At 35.3% G+C, this 16229-nt stretch overlaps 2 protein-coding genes across 7 annotated transcripts; both read right to left on the bottom strand.

Moving 5' to 3' along the window:
• Positions 1 to 407: 407 nt before the first annotated feature.
• On the bottom strand, positions 408 to 7685 carry LOC100002706 (E3 ubiquitin-protein ligase Hakai). Of its 2 annotated transcripts, none has more exons than XM_087312190.1 (6): positions 7639 to 7685; positions 6923 to 7081; positions 4719 to 4819; positions 4514 to 4597; positions 4356 to 4429; positions 408 to 1649 (listed from the first exon to the last, which is right to left on the bottom strand). In XM_087312190.1, the coding sequence occupies exons 1-6, from the start codon at positions 7649 to 7651 to the stop codon at positions 698 to 700; spliced, it is 1383 nt and encodes a 460-aa protein (XP_087168316.1). In that variant the 5' UTR covers positions 7652 to 7685; the 3' UTR covers positions 408 to 697. The 2 variants fall into 2 exon arrangements, with proteins under 2 accessions (XP_087168316.1, XP_087168317.1); XM_087312191.1 differs by having other exon boundaries at positions 408 to 1634.
• Positions 7686 to 8312: 627 nt separating this feature from the next.
• Positions 8313 to 14552, bottom strand: zgc:101783. 5 transcript variants are annotated; one of them, XR_015525696.1, is made up of 12 exons: positions 14397 to 14552; positions 14018 to 14212; positions 13894 to 13932; positions 11646 to 11750; positions 11462 to 11539; positions 11129 to 11243; positions 10970 to 11028; positions 10558 to 10630; positions 9637 to 9687; positions 8921 to 9005; positions 8713 to 8839; positions 8313 to 8614 (listed from the first exon to the last, which is right to left on the bottom strand). XR_015525696.1 is itself a non-coding variant. In XM_087310696.1 (11 exons), exons 2-11 carry the CDS (start codon positions 14034 to 14036, stop codon positions 8528 to 8530), a joined length of 765 nt encoding a protein of 254 aa, XP_087166822.1. In that variant the 5' UTR covers positions 14037 to 14212; positions 14397 to 14552; the 3' UTR covers positions 8313 to 8527.
• Between the last annotated feature and the right edge of the window lie 1677 nt (positions 14553 to 16229).

The following is a 16229-nucleotide window of genomic DNA, read 5'->3' as shown; positions in this document are numbered from 1 at the left end:
TAGAGACTTTAGTCTTTTGAGTTAGTTATAATGAGGTACAAACAGTTAAATAACACAGAAGTACTGGCATAACAGTTAATAGTTTAGATAAAACCGCTGATGTTTGCGGTAAACATTAAAATCATTGTCATATATATTTAACAACGTTCTAAGTTCTGTTTGTTAAATCCAGAAGTGTCTTGCAGTACTGATTTTGTAATAAATGAAAAGCATATTACATTTGTCTCCACACCTTTTTGTGTGATGCGCAAAATGGTCTGATCCGTGATTAAAAAACCATAATGTGTTTGGAACCGTGAGATTTCTGATCGGTTACACCACTAATTAACAGAAATGTCATTTTCAGATGAGCTAACCCTTTAACTAGTTTATCTCTGTGCTCAAAAATAACAACATTTAAATCAAAATTTATATAAAGCTCATATGTTCAAGTTTAATTTATTGCAGTCGTTGGGTACAACATTATGTAAATGTTTCAAACAAAACCATGATAAATTATTCCAAACAAAGTCTATTTTTTTCCATTCAAGTAATAGTTCTTTTTAATTCAATGGAACTGCCCTGAATGAGGGACACTAGTACAAAAAGCACCAGCAACGGTGATTATATCACGTTATCATCAAACACACATGGCCAGGTTGACCATATCCAACCAGAAACGATACTTTGTGCACTCAAACTGTGACTGTGGCACATTCTACTGGTAATATGGTCTATATCGTGACTGTTCTGGGTGGTGAGGCCCTGGCCTTTGTCCCTGTGGTGGTGGCCCTTGCATACAGGGCTGATGGGGCCCACGTGGATTGGGCCAAATTCCTGGGCTCATGCCGCCTGGTTGGGAAAAAGGTGGGCTTAGTGTGCCTTGGTCCTGTGGCATTGAGTTTGGGTTGTAGTGGTGTGGACTGACTGGGGGAATGGGACCAGGTGGAGGGTGGTTCATAAATGGTGGCATTGGGCTGATGATGTGTCCGGGTGGAGGGGGTGTTGACATTGGAGGTGGTTGGTTGTAAATCATGTGAGGTGTGGCAGAGCCCTGTGGCGGGTGTTGCATCGGGATGCTTAGAGGGGGTGGTGGAGGTGGCGGAGGCCCGTAATGTGGTTGTTGTAGTGGAGGCATAATGTGATGTGGGTGAGAAACCACCGGTTGGCTGGGGTAATCACCAGAGTGATGGTGTGGAGGTGGGCCAGGGGGTGTATGTGGGTGCAAGAGGCCTGAGCTTCCTGAGTCATCATGAATGGGCACTGTGATGAGGTTGCTATGTTTGCGTGTAGACAATGTGGCAATCCGGAAGGTTTCTGGGGGAAGGGATCGTGGGGAAGGACCCAAATCGGAGGGTGAAGCTGGAGGTGGATGGTTGAAGGCATCGTGGCCTTGCAGTGGAGGAGGAATGAGAGGGTGTGATTTAGTCAAATGTGGAGGTGGTGGTAACCGGAAGCGGTCTGATGGGTCGGAGCCCCATAGTGATGGATCTGGGCGAGAACTTTCGGTCTTGCTGGCCTTCATGTGGCGATGGTTGATGTGGGCCTGCAGGTCTCGCTGTGAGAGGTAGGTGCGTTTGCAGCCTTGCACAATGTTGCACATGAAGAGAGAGCCACGCTGGCACTGCTCGATGCGCTGGACTGGGTCTGTGCAGCTGTACAGGGACAAACTGATCTTAAGAGTTTAGTAGAGGAAGTGGACGCAGATACATACAATAATATACACTTTTATTCTATGAATAATCTGTGATTATATATGTCTTAATCAAGGAAAGCACTTGCATTTCACAAGGACATCCAAAAGTTCAGTAACTAGGTCTTATTTTGGATATCAGCAAATTCTTAGATTAAACACATTAAAAACACGTTGAATGAAGTATACTAAAGATCAATGTTAACCATGTTCATTTTTGATTTTATAATACTGGTAGCATACACAGGTCACAGTCAATGTTCAGTCAAATTTAGCATTGCTAGGCAAAATTTAAATGCCAACCTTCAATAATCCAATCAGCGCTATTGAGTTTTGCATAGAATTTCTGCATGCAGAGTTTGCTCATTGCCAAGTTAGTAATGTGGTAAGGAAAAAGCTTCTTTGACGCATTAGTTTTCTGTTGGTCAAGTGGCTTCATAAATGTGCAGGTCAAACATGGCTTATGGGATGCAGCAAAATATGAAATAACTTTGGATTAAATTGTCCGAAAACCTGTTATGACAGCATAGTTAACTAGATAGAATTCTGATCTGTGTAATCAAACATACTTTAAATAATATGACATCTCCGTAAATTTGATCTGAAATGTTTTAAAATTATATATTCTATACCTTACAAAATATTCAAATGAATAATAAAAAAAACAACAACTTCTATGTGGATTTTTATGTGGATACTGATACTAGCAAACCCAAAAAACATTAGAACTAAATATATTAGATGTCTGTCATCACAAAAAACAGCTGCTTAATATGAAGTAAAATAATCTAAACATAATATATTAAGCTGGATGAACCACACACCTGTGACTACCTCTCATAAGTTTTAGATCAACATTATGTTGCATTTATTTAAGAGACAAGAAATGCACCAAAACTAAACTCCTCTAAATGTTCTATGCTAACAATTAATACTACAAAAAGTATATTTCTTTTCGTTTAAGCGAAGTATTACGCCTCTTTCACATCACATGCACAAGTAGAGCAGAAGCAGCACACAGGCATTTGTTTATTACACCAACAGCGTCTGCACTGTGCAGCTGACTGGCGGCTGTTGCACAGATCAATTAATCAATCAATAAATAAATCAATAATCTATCTATCTATCTATCTATCTATCTATCTATCTATCTATCTATCTATCTATCTATCTATCTATCTATCTATCTATCTATCTATCTATCGACTTTTTATTTTTACCTTTCATCTGCATGAAGACCCGCAGCAACTTCCTCCCATGCTGTTTTCCTAATCTGCAATTCTTTATTTTACTAGTTATGCAGATCATAAATAACGGTATGCTTCAAGCTTTATGAGAAGTGTCATCCATGTCTTTTCAGGTGCACTCAGACAAAAACTGTAGAATACACAAGACATGTCACTCGTATCTTTTTGAATGTGGAAAAGTTTAACGGTCAATATGGTGAATAAAGCCCCGCCTACTAGTACAGGAGCCAATCATCGATTGCTATGTTGCGAATAAATTTCCCCTTCTACTACAGTAGCCTAGCATCAATCGCTATAGACTAATGATACTCCGGGGAGAGGCTTGGACCAGACATGAGCTTGTGCAGATTGTGTGATTTTGGAGGTTTAGAAATGAAACTAAATGGACAGTTATTGTTTAAATTTTTGGGTGATTCCTAATATGGAATTCAATCGTTAGCTTGGCAAGCAACTTTGGAGAATTTGATGTTTCCCCAATCAGACAGAATGCCCGAGCATATTGCCCGAGAGATGTTTCAAAGATGGCTCCCCGAGTGAAGCGACTTGCCTTAAAAGGGACTTTAACTCAGAAGACCATCGCCTTTGATGATATGTAATTTTGTTTTTGATTGTCAGCATGATGTAAAGTAGTAATAATATTTGTACAACATTGTATTAATGATATTTATACATAGTCAAAGTTATGTCAACATATGCAAAACCGATACAAAAAAATTTGTTTGTTTGGACCCAAACAAATATTTGTTGGATTTTTAAAGTTAATTTGATTGCCTAAATAAAAATCTGTGGATATTATCGATGCATTTATTGGGTAAAACTGCTACTTTTTAGTGTCTTATGTGTTTTTGGTTATTATCAATGCACTGTCACTTTAACTGAGTGTAAGTAGCACAGCCAAAATAGACCCAGCGCCGAAATGACCACAGCTCTGCTTTTGCGTGCGGTATGAAAACTCAAATCCAGGGGTCATCAAACTTGTTCCTGGAGGGCTGGTGTCCTGCAGATTTTAGCTCCAACCCTAATCAAACACACCTGAACCAGCTAATCAAAGTCTTACTAGGTATACTTGAAACACCCAGGCAGGCAAGTTGGAGCTAAACACTGCAGAGGGTCACAGCCCTCCAGGACCAGGATTGGTGACCCCTGCTCTAATCTGTTAGCATGGATGCTGAAAAAAGTATGTTCTGCTCCCACTCTGTTTGCACATGCGGTGTGAAAAAGGCTGTTTCTAACACTAATCAGTTCATTATTTGTATTAAATAGCTAACATAAATGCTGGATATTTCAGAAAAGTACAGTATGTGCCTCTGAACCACAAACTCAGCTGATATCCTCTTATTCTAACACAAACAGACGTTACCAGGGAAACAGAACATGCTGCTTTTTTTCATGCTGTAAACACAAACAGAATTCAGTTAAACAAACTGAAAACTCACCCAGGGCACATTTTGTCACACTTCTTCTCGTAATACACTGCACAGTCATAGCAGAAAACATGTTTACAGGGGATCTAGTGGAAACAAAAAGCCTTGTTTTCAACGAAGGATCTCAAGGAATATAAAGAGTATTGTAGGGTCACGAATGTTGTTTTTACCATTCGCCCATAAATCTTTATGGGCAGGCCACACTTGTCGCAGAAATGGACTGGAGTGTCATCTTTTACTCCAACCAAGTTGAGCTGTGGAAACAAGCAGGTCATACTTATGTTACATATTTAAACACCTATTCAATTATTATTAAATGCTCTTTATTGTTAAAAACATTATTGATTTGTAACTAACTGAAGACAAACATGTAACCTTATAATCCCAGAAGATTGGATGAGGGAATCTGCGATGGCTTCCATATGCATCACCTGATTTACACTCAAATCTTTCCTCCTGTTTATATCTGAAAGGCTCTAAAGATCACAAATAATTTCATTTTTAAAAGACAAGAAAATAAGACATAGCAAAATCAGTGAAAACCTAATCAAATATTTAACAATTTCAAAGACAAATATAAATGTTTCATAATACATTGTGACATCAAAATCCTGATTTCTTAGGCCCTGTTTCCACCAATACGTTTTCTCTTAAAACGGCATTTTAGAACGAAAATGATCCATGTCCACACTGGCGTTTCCTTGAGCCTTTCTGAAAAGCTCTCCGTCCACACTACACCACTGAAAACGCACATCAGGTGACCATACTTGCACTCTAGCATGCACTGACAGTATTCCTGAGTCCAGGCAGTCAGCAGGAGCTTTGAGCACACATGTCTGTTTGACTGATTGCTTGCCTTTATTTCCTGTATTATGTCAACTTATTAGCTGCATCCCAAATCGCATACTTATGCACTATTCTACGCCATTTTGTAGTATAAATAGTGTAAGTAGTGTGTTCACACTGAAAATTCAAAAAATTATTAGTGCACTTTAATTACCCGGATGATGCACTCATTCAGCCGCTAAAATGAAGTGTGGAATGATGGACACTTCATGCACTCAACGACCGCAGGTTTGCTTACGCAGCGGAAGGGGCGGAGCTATCGGATGCACATGTTGAATAACGTTATTTTGGATGGTGAAAGCAAAATTCTCCTACGAGAGTGATTATAGCGCCTCCCGATGGTAAATGCTGCAATACTCACGGCAGGTATTATTTGATAATTCGGTCGTTTATTTCGCTGATTTGGCAACCGTCAAACGTCATCAGGGAAACGGTTTGAATTTCCACTTAGTAAAAAAAACATTAGTGTGCCATTTGGGACGCCACTACATACATATACTATCCTGTTGAGTGTGTAAGTGCATAAGTACATAGTGCATGAGTGCATAGTGTATAGTGTGCCATTTGGGATGCAGCTATTGTTACTTACTATTAGCTATCTATTACTTACTTATTACTTAATTACTTATTATGTATGAGAGAGTTTTACCTCTAAATTTATATCTGGTGATGATGTCTGTGGGTGTCACAAGTCAAAATGAAAGCACAGGTTTCGCTTATAATGTCTTATTGCTCATCATAAAGAATTAAAATAAGGATGCTTGACAGCTGAGCGGGACTCTGCAAAATAAACCGTAAAACTGACCAATGTGAGTGGAGTATACTCGCACATGACTTGTTTTAGCTCTTTTGGTCGATATAAAAACTTTTCTGTGTGAAAGCGAACTGCACCAAGAACAAAGAGCAACATTGTAACAATTTTAATCCCTGTTTCGAAACAAGAGAATCGATCCACATGTGTGAAAGCACCCTTAATCAGAGTATTGTTCTAATAATTACATTCGGATTATTGGTGTAAACGTACTCAGTGACAAATAGGGATGCAATTATGAGAAAGATGTCAGAATGGTGAGATATAAACTCGCAAATGGAAATGATTCTGAATTCCATGTTATATGGTAAGTTTAACTTTAATACATTTTGTTACTTTAACTTAATCATTAATTAAGCTGTAATTAATTTTAGCTATTCATTTGCAAGTCAACAGCATTTTGTGGGACTGAAAAGGCAATAAAAATGGTTTAAAGGTGCACATTAAAAAAAAAATCAGAAAAGATAAGTATTATTATAAGTATTATTTAGAAGTCATTTTTTTGTGATCCATTGGACAGGGTGTTGTTGATAATGTTGTTATCTATAGGCAGATTTATTATGCAGAAGTTAAATCATTTAAATGTTCTCTTAAACTAAGAATTGCAAAAAAAAAAAAAACTATTATTTTTAATATTAAAAAAAGTCACAACTATTGTTTTTAATCATGTGTCCAGAAAATATAGAAAATCTTTAAATGTATGAAAAGTAACCTATATAAATTTAGCAATTGCAGACTGAGTCAGTCCTAAAGATCAGGCAGCATTTCCCAAAAGCATCGTTAGCCAAGTGATCATAGAGTGCATTGATGTCAATAGTTCAGTGATCTACTTTGGATGCTTTTAGGAAATTCATTCCAGATGTGTGTGTAGCATTATGTCCAATTTAATTGTACTATACTTTAGTCACAAACTGAGACCAACCTTCCTCTCTCTTTGAGGGCAGTCTGGTGGCTGGACGCTGAGGTTGGGCAGGTGGTTTGCCTCTCATTGTCTGTTTAGACAGTAACTTGATTGGGATCTGTCTGCGAACATCAAGACCTCCAAGTGATCCAGAACCATCAGTTCCCTGAAGGTCATTATCTGAGGAGGACACAGAAGACATCCAAAATAAGTAAACTACACTATACAAGCACACACAGCATTAATGCTACATCATAAACACAGTTTATCACCGTATTACCTCTGAATAAAAAGAAGCACTTCCTGAAATGGATAAATAGATAAACAGTACTACTATAGGCATTATTATAATTCAATTAACGAACACATGAGTGCAATAACAAGCAAAACAAACTAAAAAACCCAAGGCCAGTGACTTCTATATGAAGACAAGCGTTAGTTCTACCACAACGCTTACAGAAACTCTACATGTTAATTCATGAGTATACAGGTGTTTTAATACATATCTAAGACTAATTTGAATGTTTCTGGGTTTATGGCACTTGGACGTCCTGTCAGCCTCTAGTTAGCGGGATACTGACAATAAATGCGTTCACTGCCAACACATAGCGACATATAAATGGCACCAAGGGCTCGCTGCTTTACTGGCAGGTGGTTGTCTTTCACTATGAAACGTTTTGTGTATTTAAAATGTAAATTTGGCGTAAAATGCTTCATTATATTAGCTTGTAGCTCACCATTTTGGTCCATGACTTGACGCGGTGCATTACTGCGTTGAAGTGATGGGAGTGGCTTCGTGTCGTTTGCAGATCAACGCTGCGCACAGTTTACGCAAGCGTGCGATGTATGCTTTCGATTTGGCACGTTGCAAGTTGTTTGGTCATAAAAAATAATATTTCTTTACCATGATTTAAGTCATAATCATAACTAGCAAAATGTAATTAATTCATTTTGATTTTAACCCGTTCAAATACTAAATGCTAAACATCTGAAATGTTTTATGAGGCATACAAACTATACTACAACAGCATCATAAACCACATAGAGATAACAGCATTAGTTTCAACTGTACTCATTAAACTGGCGATGATTTTTAAAATAAAACACCCAGGGATTAAAAAAAGCATAATTAACTTAATTATATAATATACATCATCATTATCTATAATTGTTGTGCATCAACTAAAACAAATCTTTAGAAGACAGTCTGTCCAACAAAAGTCACAAAAGACATCACATATTTTTATTTTTGCCACTTTGCATTCGAAAATACTGATAATGGCCACTTAATACTTTGGATCAAAAAGGTTTTTAACCCCTGTTGTAGGCTACTACCACCTTTTAACAAAAACACACACACAGAACTAAAATGCCTGTATAATTAAATTTTTAGGAAAAAAAAAACGTTAAATATGATGATTTTTTTATTTTTATATCAAAAGCGTCTCACACTCAAGTACAAGTTTCTCAGTACATATTCCCATATATTGGTATCCAAACCAATGCACACGCATGTTTTTAATTACATCATTGGGGTTGGGGGAAATGATACCCAAAGATGGCAAAATAGCTTCCAGTGGCAGATTTAAAAGTGACAAGCAACTGTTCTTTGGTGCAGTAGGAAAATCAGCGTAATCTTGGTATGCAACCTTCCATCTCTATCATTTCTGGCCATCCATCATACTTATTGGTGTCCCGGTCATTCTTCATGTGCTGAAAAAAAAAACATAAATGAGAGAAAAAGTTGCACAAAAGCACAAAATAAAAAAGTATTTTATTGCATGAATTGTTACTTTTGGCAATGGCATTACCTGCTCAAAATAGACTCGGGCTAAGGTGTTTTTTCCTCCCACAAAGATCCAGTTATCTCTGAAACCGATTTTAGATATAAATGCACTGCCAAGCTCTGCAAGAAGCGTCCTTGCTTCCTCATTTAGCCTATAATAAAAGAAACCACATTTATTATCACGATAAGACAACATCAGTATAGGATGTACATGCAAACTAAAACTACTGTACTTTGTGTATGGATCATCAAAAGTGGTAATCAGCACAAAAGAACCATCCTCTATTGACTTCAGAAACTCTATTAACTCTTCAACCTCTGAAAAACAACAGAAGATTGAGTTATTACATAGTTGAAGTCAGAATTATTAGCCCCCCTTTGAATTTGTTTTTCTTTTTTAAATATTTCCCAAATGATGTTCAACAGAGCAAGAAAATTTTTACAGTATGTCTGATAATATTTTTTAGTCTGGAAAGTGGTATTTGCTTTATTTCAGCTAGAATAAAAGCAGTTTAAACACCATTTTTTAAGGTCAAAATTATTAACCCCTTTTAAGCTATATTTTATCGATTGTCTAAAGAACAAACTATCGCTATACAATGACTTGCCTAATTACCCTAACCTGCCTAGTTAACCTAATTAATCTAGTTAAGCCTTTAAGTGTCACTTTAAGCTGTATAGAAGTGTCTTGAAAATTATCTAGTAATATATTATTTACTGTCATCATGGCAAAGATCAAATAAATCACTTATTAGAAGTGAGTTATTAAAACTATTATGTTTAGAAATGCGCTGAAAAAAATCTTCTCTCCGTTAAACAGAAATTGGGGATAAAATAAACAGAGGGGGGTGGCTAATAATTCTGATCTCAACTGTATGTGTGACCTGTAAATGCAAATCTGTATTTACAAGGTAAGAAATTAGATCAGTAACATGAAGATGAAACATACTTCCAGTCCACATATTGAAGCTGCCAGTTTTGACGTGCTCACCCGTTTCTTCTGAATTTTTAAAACAAAGTTAAAAAAGAGCATTTATCAAACATAAAATAAACAGCAACATCAACAGTAATATTAAAATCAATGGTGAAGGAAGTACACAAGACTAACATTTCAGAAAAAGTACAGGTACCCTAATAAAATATATTTCAGAATAAATATTAACTGATATTAGACCCAGTGAGTTGATGAAGAGACACTCTCTCTGGCTGGAGACTAACTATGAACAGATCATTTGAACCTGTGAGTTGTTGACTGGAGACTAACTATGAACAGATCATGTGAACCAGTGAGTCATTTACTGGAGAATAACTCTGAACAGATCATTTGAACAAGTGAATTTTTGAATGAAGACTAACTCTGAGCAAATCATTTTAATTAGTGAGTCACTGACTAGTTCTCTTTGAATCATTTGAACACATGGGTTGGCGACAGAGGCAAAAATACACTCAGCAAGAAATAAAGAAATAAATTAGAAATAAAATACATTTATTTATTACTATTATAAATTAGAAATAAAGTTCTAACAATGTTCACAACCAATAAAACATCTTATTTGAAATGAATCACGACGATGTCTACAGTTTAAAACTATGGCATGTTTTTATCAAATTTACAAATGTAGTTTTGTTCTTTTTGAATGTAATAAGTAGATGTAAAAGTACAAATGATCTACTTAAAAATGCACTTAAGTACAATAAGAAAGTAATGTTACCACTGATTTAAATATTATATATTAGGGCTGCACAATATATTTAAAAAATGATCACAATAGTAGTATATGCAGTATACGTATTGCAGATGTGTGATAAATGATATTTATTTTATGCATTAGTTGGTTAGCAAAATTTGACCAATCAGATAGGGCCTTACTAGCTCCGCAGTAGCTGCTGTTCTGCTATTGGCTGAAGTGGCCCTAATCAAACAGTAATGGTGGGAGTTGAGACTGGAGGAAAAGGACAACAGCCAATCAGAGTCAGAATATCTGCTGTGGTTTTCATTTGTTATACCCATCACAATTTTACATTAATTCATATCATTTTACAATGTTTTTTGCACCTTGAGACAGCTTTTTTTTGTCTGTGTTAAAATGAACTAAATCTGAAAAAAGTTATATCATTAAATGAATGATTAAATATAGAAATATTACTTATTAGAAACATTGTTATGGCAATACTCAACATAATTGCATCTTTTTTTCTACTATCATGCAGCCCTATTATAAAAGTTCAAAATTAATTCCCAATATTTTCACAAGTTACTTATTTTCTTAGCATTCACTTACCATTGATAACAGCAATATTAATTCCAAGCCAGTTACCTCGTGTCTCTTTCTGTATTAACCTTAAACAAAATTGCAGAACTGGCTTAAACTCCACTTGTGATTTAAATAACACTTTTATGCTATTTTATTTAATCATGCATGAGAAGTCAACATCCTTACATTTTTCCATCAAAGCATATTTGGGGTCCAACTATATTAGTTGCACCGCTGTACATCTTAAAGGCCAAACCACCTGCAGGACATGGTTTGGCCAGGCCACATTTGGCTTTAGGCACTGCAAAAACAAACAGAGTAAAAATCAAGCAGAAATGGGCATTTAAATGTGTACCCTTAACACCCAATTACATCAAGCACAAAAACTATTAAGATATCTATATTATCGTCCACACCAACAAACAATATTTGTTCATTATAAGCAGAAGTAGCGTTTTTGGTTACTGTTAATCAGCTATTACATAATAGAATATAATATTTTTGGGGGAAATTTCTTACCATTAGGTTTGATTTCCATCATCTTTTTACCAACATCAGGTTTCGACGGGACTAAATGCATTTCATCCACTGACCTTTCTGTGTTTTACACAAATATATATATACCATACATTGCATGCATCAGTAGGAAATCAAATAAACAAATAATCAAACAAATAAAATCTTCTTTAAATTGGCAACTCACCTATTAAATTTGATAATGTAACTTCTGGATTAATTTGCAGGAGTTTGAGGACAAGGCCCATGGATATCATGAAAGCAGCCACCATCAAAATGAATTTCAACTTTTCTGTAGAAGTAAATTAAATTACGATTACATAGAATAAAAAAAAAAATACTATAACAGTCTTCTTTGTCTGAATAGATTTATTATTTACACAGTATCACATGTAATTGAGGAATCAAATTATTACATTTAATTAGAACTTAAGGGCATCTAATTGGGTATACGCAGAAATTTTTTAAATTTTCAGTAACCTGGGTCAAGTGCTTCCGCTGAACTAAACTGTATGCAGTTACAAAATTTAAGGTCTGTTTTCTTAAAAAAAAAATCAATGATATCCACTGCCTGATGGATATACGACATAACATGGGACTCAGAATGTACACGAAACACTAAATTCTTTAAAATATGATCATGTAATTCACTCCAGTATTTTCAATGGTGTTTCTGCGTTCGCCTGAATCAACTCGTTTCATGCTTGAACAACTAAATAAAGGCTGAAGTCTATTTAACTGATTGCATTTTAATTACATTATAACATCGATGCTGAAAAAGGAACCTTATAAACCTAAAAAGTCCCATTAACAGTTCACCGGAAGTTTATCTGTATAGGAAGAAACACTAGCTGTGCATATACCCTATTAGAGTATATTACATTTTAAAAAGTTCATTATCAGATTACAGTTTCCATTTTATGGATTACATGATTACATATTGTTTACATACTGATGGTGAATTATTAATAATTTATTTATTCAGCCTTATTCAGATCTAACAATTCTAATGTCTGTAATGTTGCTTAGATTTATTTGAATATCCACAAATAAAATGACGTACATGTAAATTACATGTAAATTTGGCATGTAAATCTATTTGCAATCTGTGATTCAGGGTTTGGGGGGGGGAAAGGAATTCCACCATATATGAAAGAAATGATAATGGAATTTAGATGGGAAACACTACGTTATGGCAATATCATTCAGTTGATTCTGGAAGTGTGGCCAAAAATATTTAAAACCTGCCAGATTTTGAACATGAACATAATTGTTCACATATTTCAGGAAACGTTAGTTATTTCTGTGAGCCAACCACCTATGAATAAAATGATTCATATAAGAAAGTAAACAATAATAATAATAATAATAATAATACTCTGGATGATCCGGTTTACCCCACAAGCCCAAAAACATGTGGTACAGGTGAATTGCGTAGGCTAAATTGTCCATAGTGTATGTGTACAAATGATTGTGTATGGATGTTTCCCATTGATGGGTTGGATAAGTTGGCGATTCATTCTGCTGTGGCGGCCTCAGTTTAATAAAGGGACTAAGCCCTAAAGAAAATGAATGAATTATTAATAATAATAACAATAATAATAATACTATTTTATATATAATGTAATAACAGTTGCATGTTCACAGTTCTGTAATGTTTACACTGACATGTATTAAGATATTATAAATTATTATTATTTCTCATTATTAGTTATTCACAGAAGTTTGGGAAATTATATTATAATGTAATGTAATATTTAATGCATTTTGATGTTGATTTTCTTTCTTTCTGGTTTCTGCTATATCAATATGGTATATTAATTAGTGAGAAAGATAAAACATTAAACAAAAAGCTACCTAAAGTCAAAAAACATCAACTAGAATAAACATTTTTACAAAGTAATCTGTAACAATCTACTTTTCTAAGTAATTCATTCAGCATAGCCTGCTGCAAATGGGATATCTTTAATGCTATCCATTTTTTTTTGTCCTATGCTGATGATGACTATGCAAGTCAATTGTGATCATTAAGAGTTGGCTTGTTTAAACAGAGATTACAAGACCTAGACCACCTTGGAACAAAAACAAAACAGCAGTTGGCTCGTCACAAAACCAGTTTGACCACTTTAAGCAAACATGACATGCTTTATCAGCAGCAACACAAAGCTAATTCACTACATTTAAATGATGTTCATTTACAAATTGTTTTAAAGTTTATTTAGAATGACTGTCTATTTAAAATACTTAATAAAGACATAATTCAAACATTGCTTTCAGAAATAGCCATCTATGCAAAAAAATAAATTGCATCTACATTCACTTTGCAATTTGCTTTGTGCTGTAGCTATTGTGAATGAAAGCAATATAACCAGGAATGTACACAATGCACTGCTGTTCTGAACAAGACATCTAGTATGTCTTCAAAAACAACTTACTTCTGTTTCTCTGTCTCGTGTGTAGCACAAGGGGACCAACTAGAAGTAAAAATGTCAACGTAAACATGAAATAAAGGGAGAGAGAGAGAGAGAGAGAAAAAAAACAAAGACAAACGAAACCAACCTCTTCGAACGTAAATCATGATTCAACTCTTCTCACAGATGATGTTCATCCACTTTACAGTAAGCGAAGATGTAGAAATGCCAGTTTTTCACCACATCACACGGGTATTTTACCATTAGACCACTTCTTTAAATAGTTCGGCTGTGTTGTCCTTGCCAGCTGAACTGCTGAATAAACTTGTAGGCTTTAGACTCTCTAAAAGCACAAGAAGACAGACTTATGACAGTGCAAAGATACTACAGAAGTATTCGACCCATTTTTTTCCCAAACTCGATCAACTCGTTTTTTAGGATTCTAGTTTGACAACTTCCTTTGAATGAAACAGGCGAGATTAGACTTCAGGAATGGTATAAAAAGTTATCAGTATCCTGATTCTTACTCATTTTGAAGATCCCTTCGGATGTCCATGTTGCTTTTTCTAAACTTTAGCTGTGCATAAAACGAATTAGCGGTACAATGAAAGTTAACAAAAGGTTATTTCCGTTTGCTTGTAGTCTTGTATATTTGAGTTTCTGGCTGCAGGGCGCTTTACTGCGTTTGTCGTTCAGCAATTAGGCAGCAAAACCACTAGATGGCGCTGCCGACTACAGGAAGGAACACGTGTGTTTACAACACGTGGGCCCAGTGGCCACACTTTTTCGTATGAATGGGCCAAAAACCACATATCAATAGGTGCGTTCGACATGAAGCTCAGCTGCAGCCGGTGATCAACGAGATTAGCCGAGCGCAGGCGGGGCGGAGTTGAAAACGGAGCCGTCAAGACGGACAGCTGGACACTTCGGGACTCAAAGTTGCTGCAGTCATGATGACCGATCACATGGCGTCATCATATTTTTTTGTTATTTTTATTTATAACAACAAAACATTTACAAATAAAACAGAATACAGGCTATTCAAACTGTAGTTCCTTTTTAAACAATAAGAGAGAATTATGAATAAAATATATAACAAATGCATGAGAGAAATAAGAGGAAATGAGAGGTTAATATAAACATAAAAACGAACAGGTCTATTAAATACAAAGCAATAAGCATAAATTATAGGAGTTAAACATCAATCTTTAGGCTAATACTTCTTGTTTGAATCTGCTAAAAAGGGTTTACATATATGTACATTTATAGATATAAAAATTTCCCATGTAAAAAGCAAAACAAGGTGTTTTGATTAGGTCTTAATAAATGAGATTATTTTGGATAATGAATGAATTTTCAAAAAAGCATTTTAATCCAAAAAGATTGTGTTGAAAAGAACAAAAGGTAAAATAAGTGAGCTATGTAGAAGTTTCCCAGAAAGAGCAGGTAGCCTTTAAACTGCTAGACAGGAAATAAAATATATATTTATATTATAATAATAAAACCATTTTATAATTATTTAATAAAATAGTTCTTTACTTTAATTTGTTAAGAGAGCTTTAGGGTGGCAGGATCAATGATGATGATTTTCTTATTTCAAGTCTGTAAGACTTATTTGAGTTCATATTTAGGTTATTCACTAAAATATACACTAAAATATATCATTTAAATCGTTCGTGGAGATGAATGCAGTAAATAGTCTGTATAAAAAAGTAAAAAAATAAACCTGTGCAAACAAGCTAACCTTTATAACCAGATTATTTAACAAAAGATGATACTGCAGTAAAATATATGTAGTTTTTTAATAAGCAAGATGTGTACAGGATAGAGAGGGTGTGAAAAGTGAATTGTTTGTTTTGAAACTTTTGAATCGGAATTTGTCCAATTATAAACCCGAAATACACGTGTTTGTTGTCATGTGGTGAACTCGGCCAATCGTGTAATATCGGTGTCGTCATCAAAGCTCCTGCAGTCGCTCTTCAGAAGCTGCATGGTCTGAGTTTGCCGTCTGATCTCGGAGCGCTGTCGCGGTACTTTGATGCCACATGTGACAGTCACGTGGCGTCGGCGCAGCATCAATCCGGACAAGATTTCTAACCAGAATGCACCGCTTTAAGACAGATTTCGATCGATCTGCGCAGCGCTGCATGAAGTCGAACGCACCTATTATGAGCCGTGGGACGAAGGTTAATATAAAGTTAGTCATGGGTAATTATTTAATTTAATTCTTAATGTTTAAAATAGAGGTCATTACTTTTAATTGTTAGCTAATGCAGTATAACTTTTTAAATGATAACATAATGCAATAAAAACACAAACAATATTTAAAACACAGTGGAGTTCAGTGCGGAATAAACTAC

This window comes from Danio rerio, chromosome 25 (assembly GCF_052040795.2).
Source record: "Danio rerio strain M-AB ecotype USA chromosome 25, GRCz13ab, whole genome shotgun sequence".
NCBI lineage: Eukaryota > Metazoa > Chordata > Actinopteri > Cypriniformes > Danionidae > Danio > Danio rerio.
Note: the sequence above shows the minus strand (reverse complement) of the source record. Positions and strands in the feature narration are given on the sequence as shown.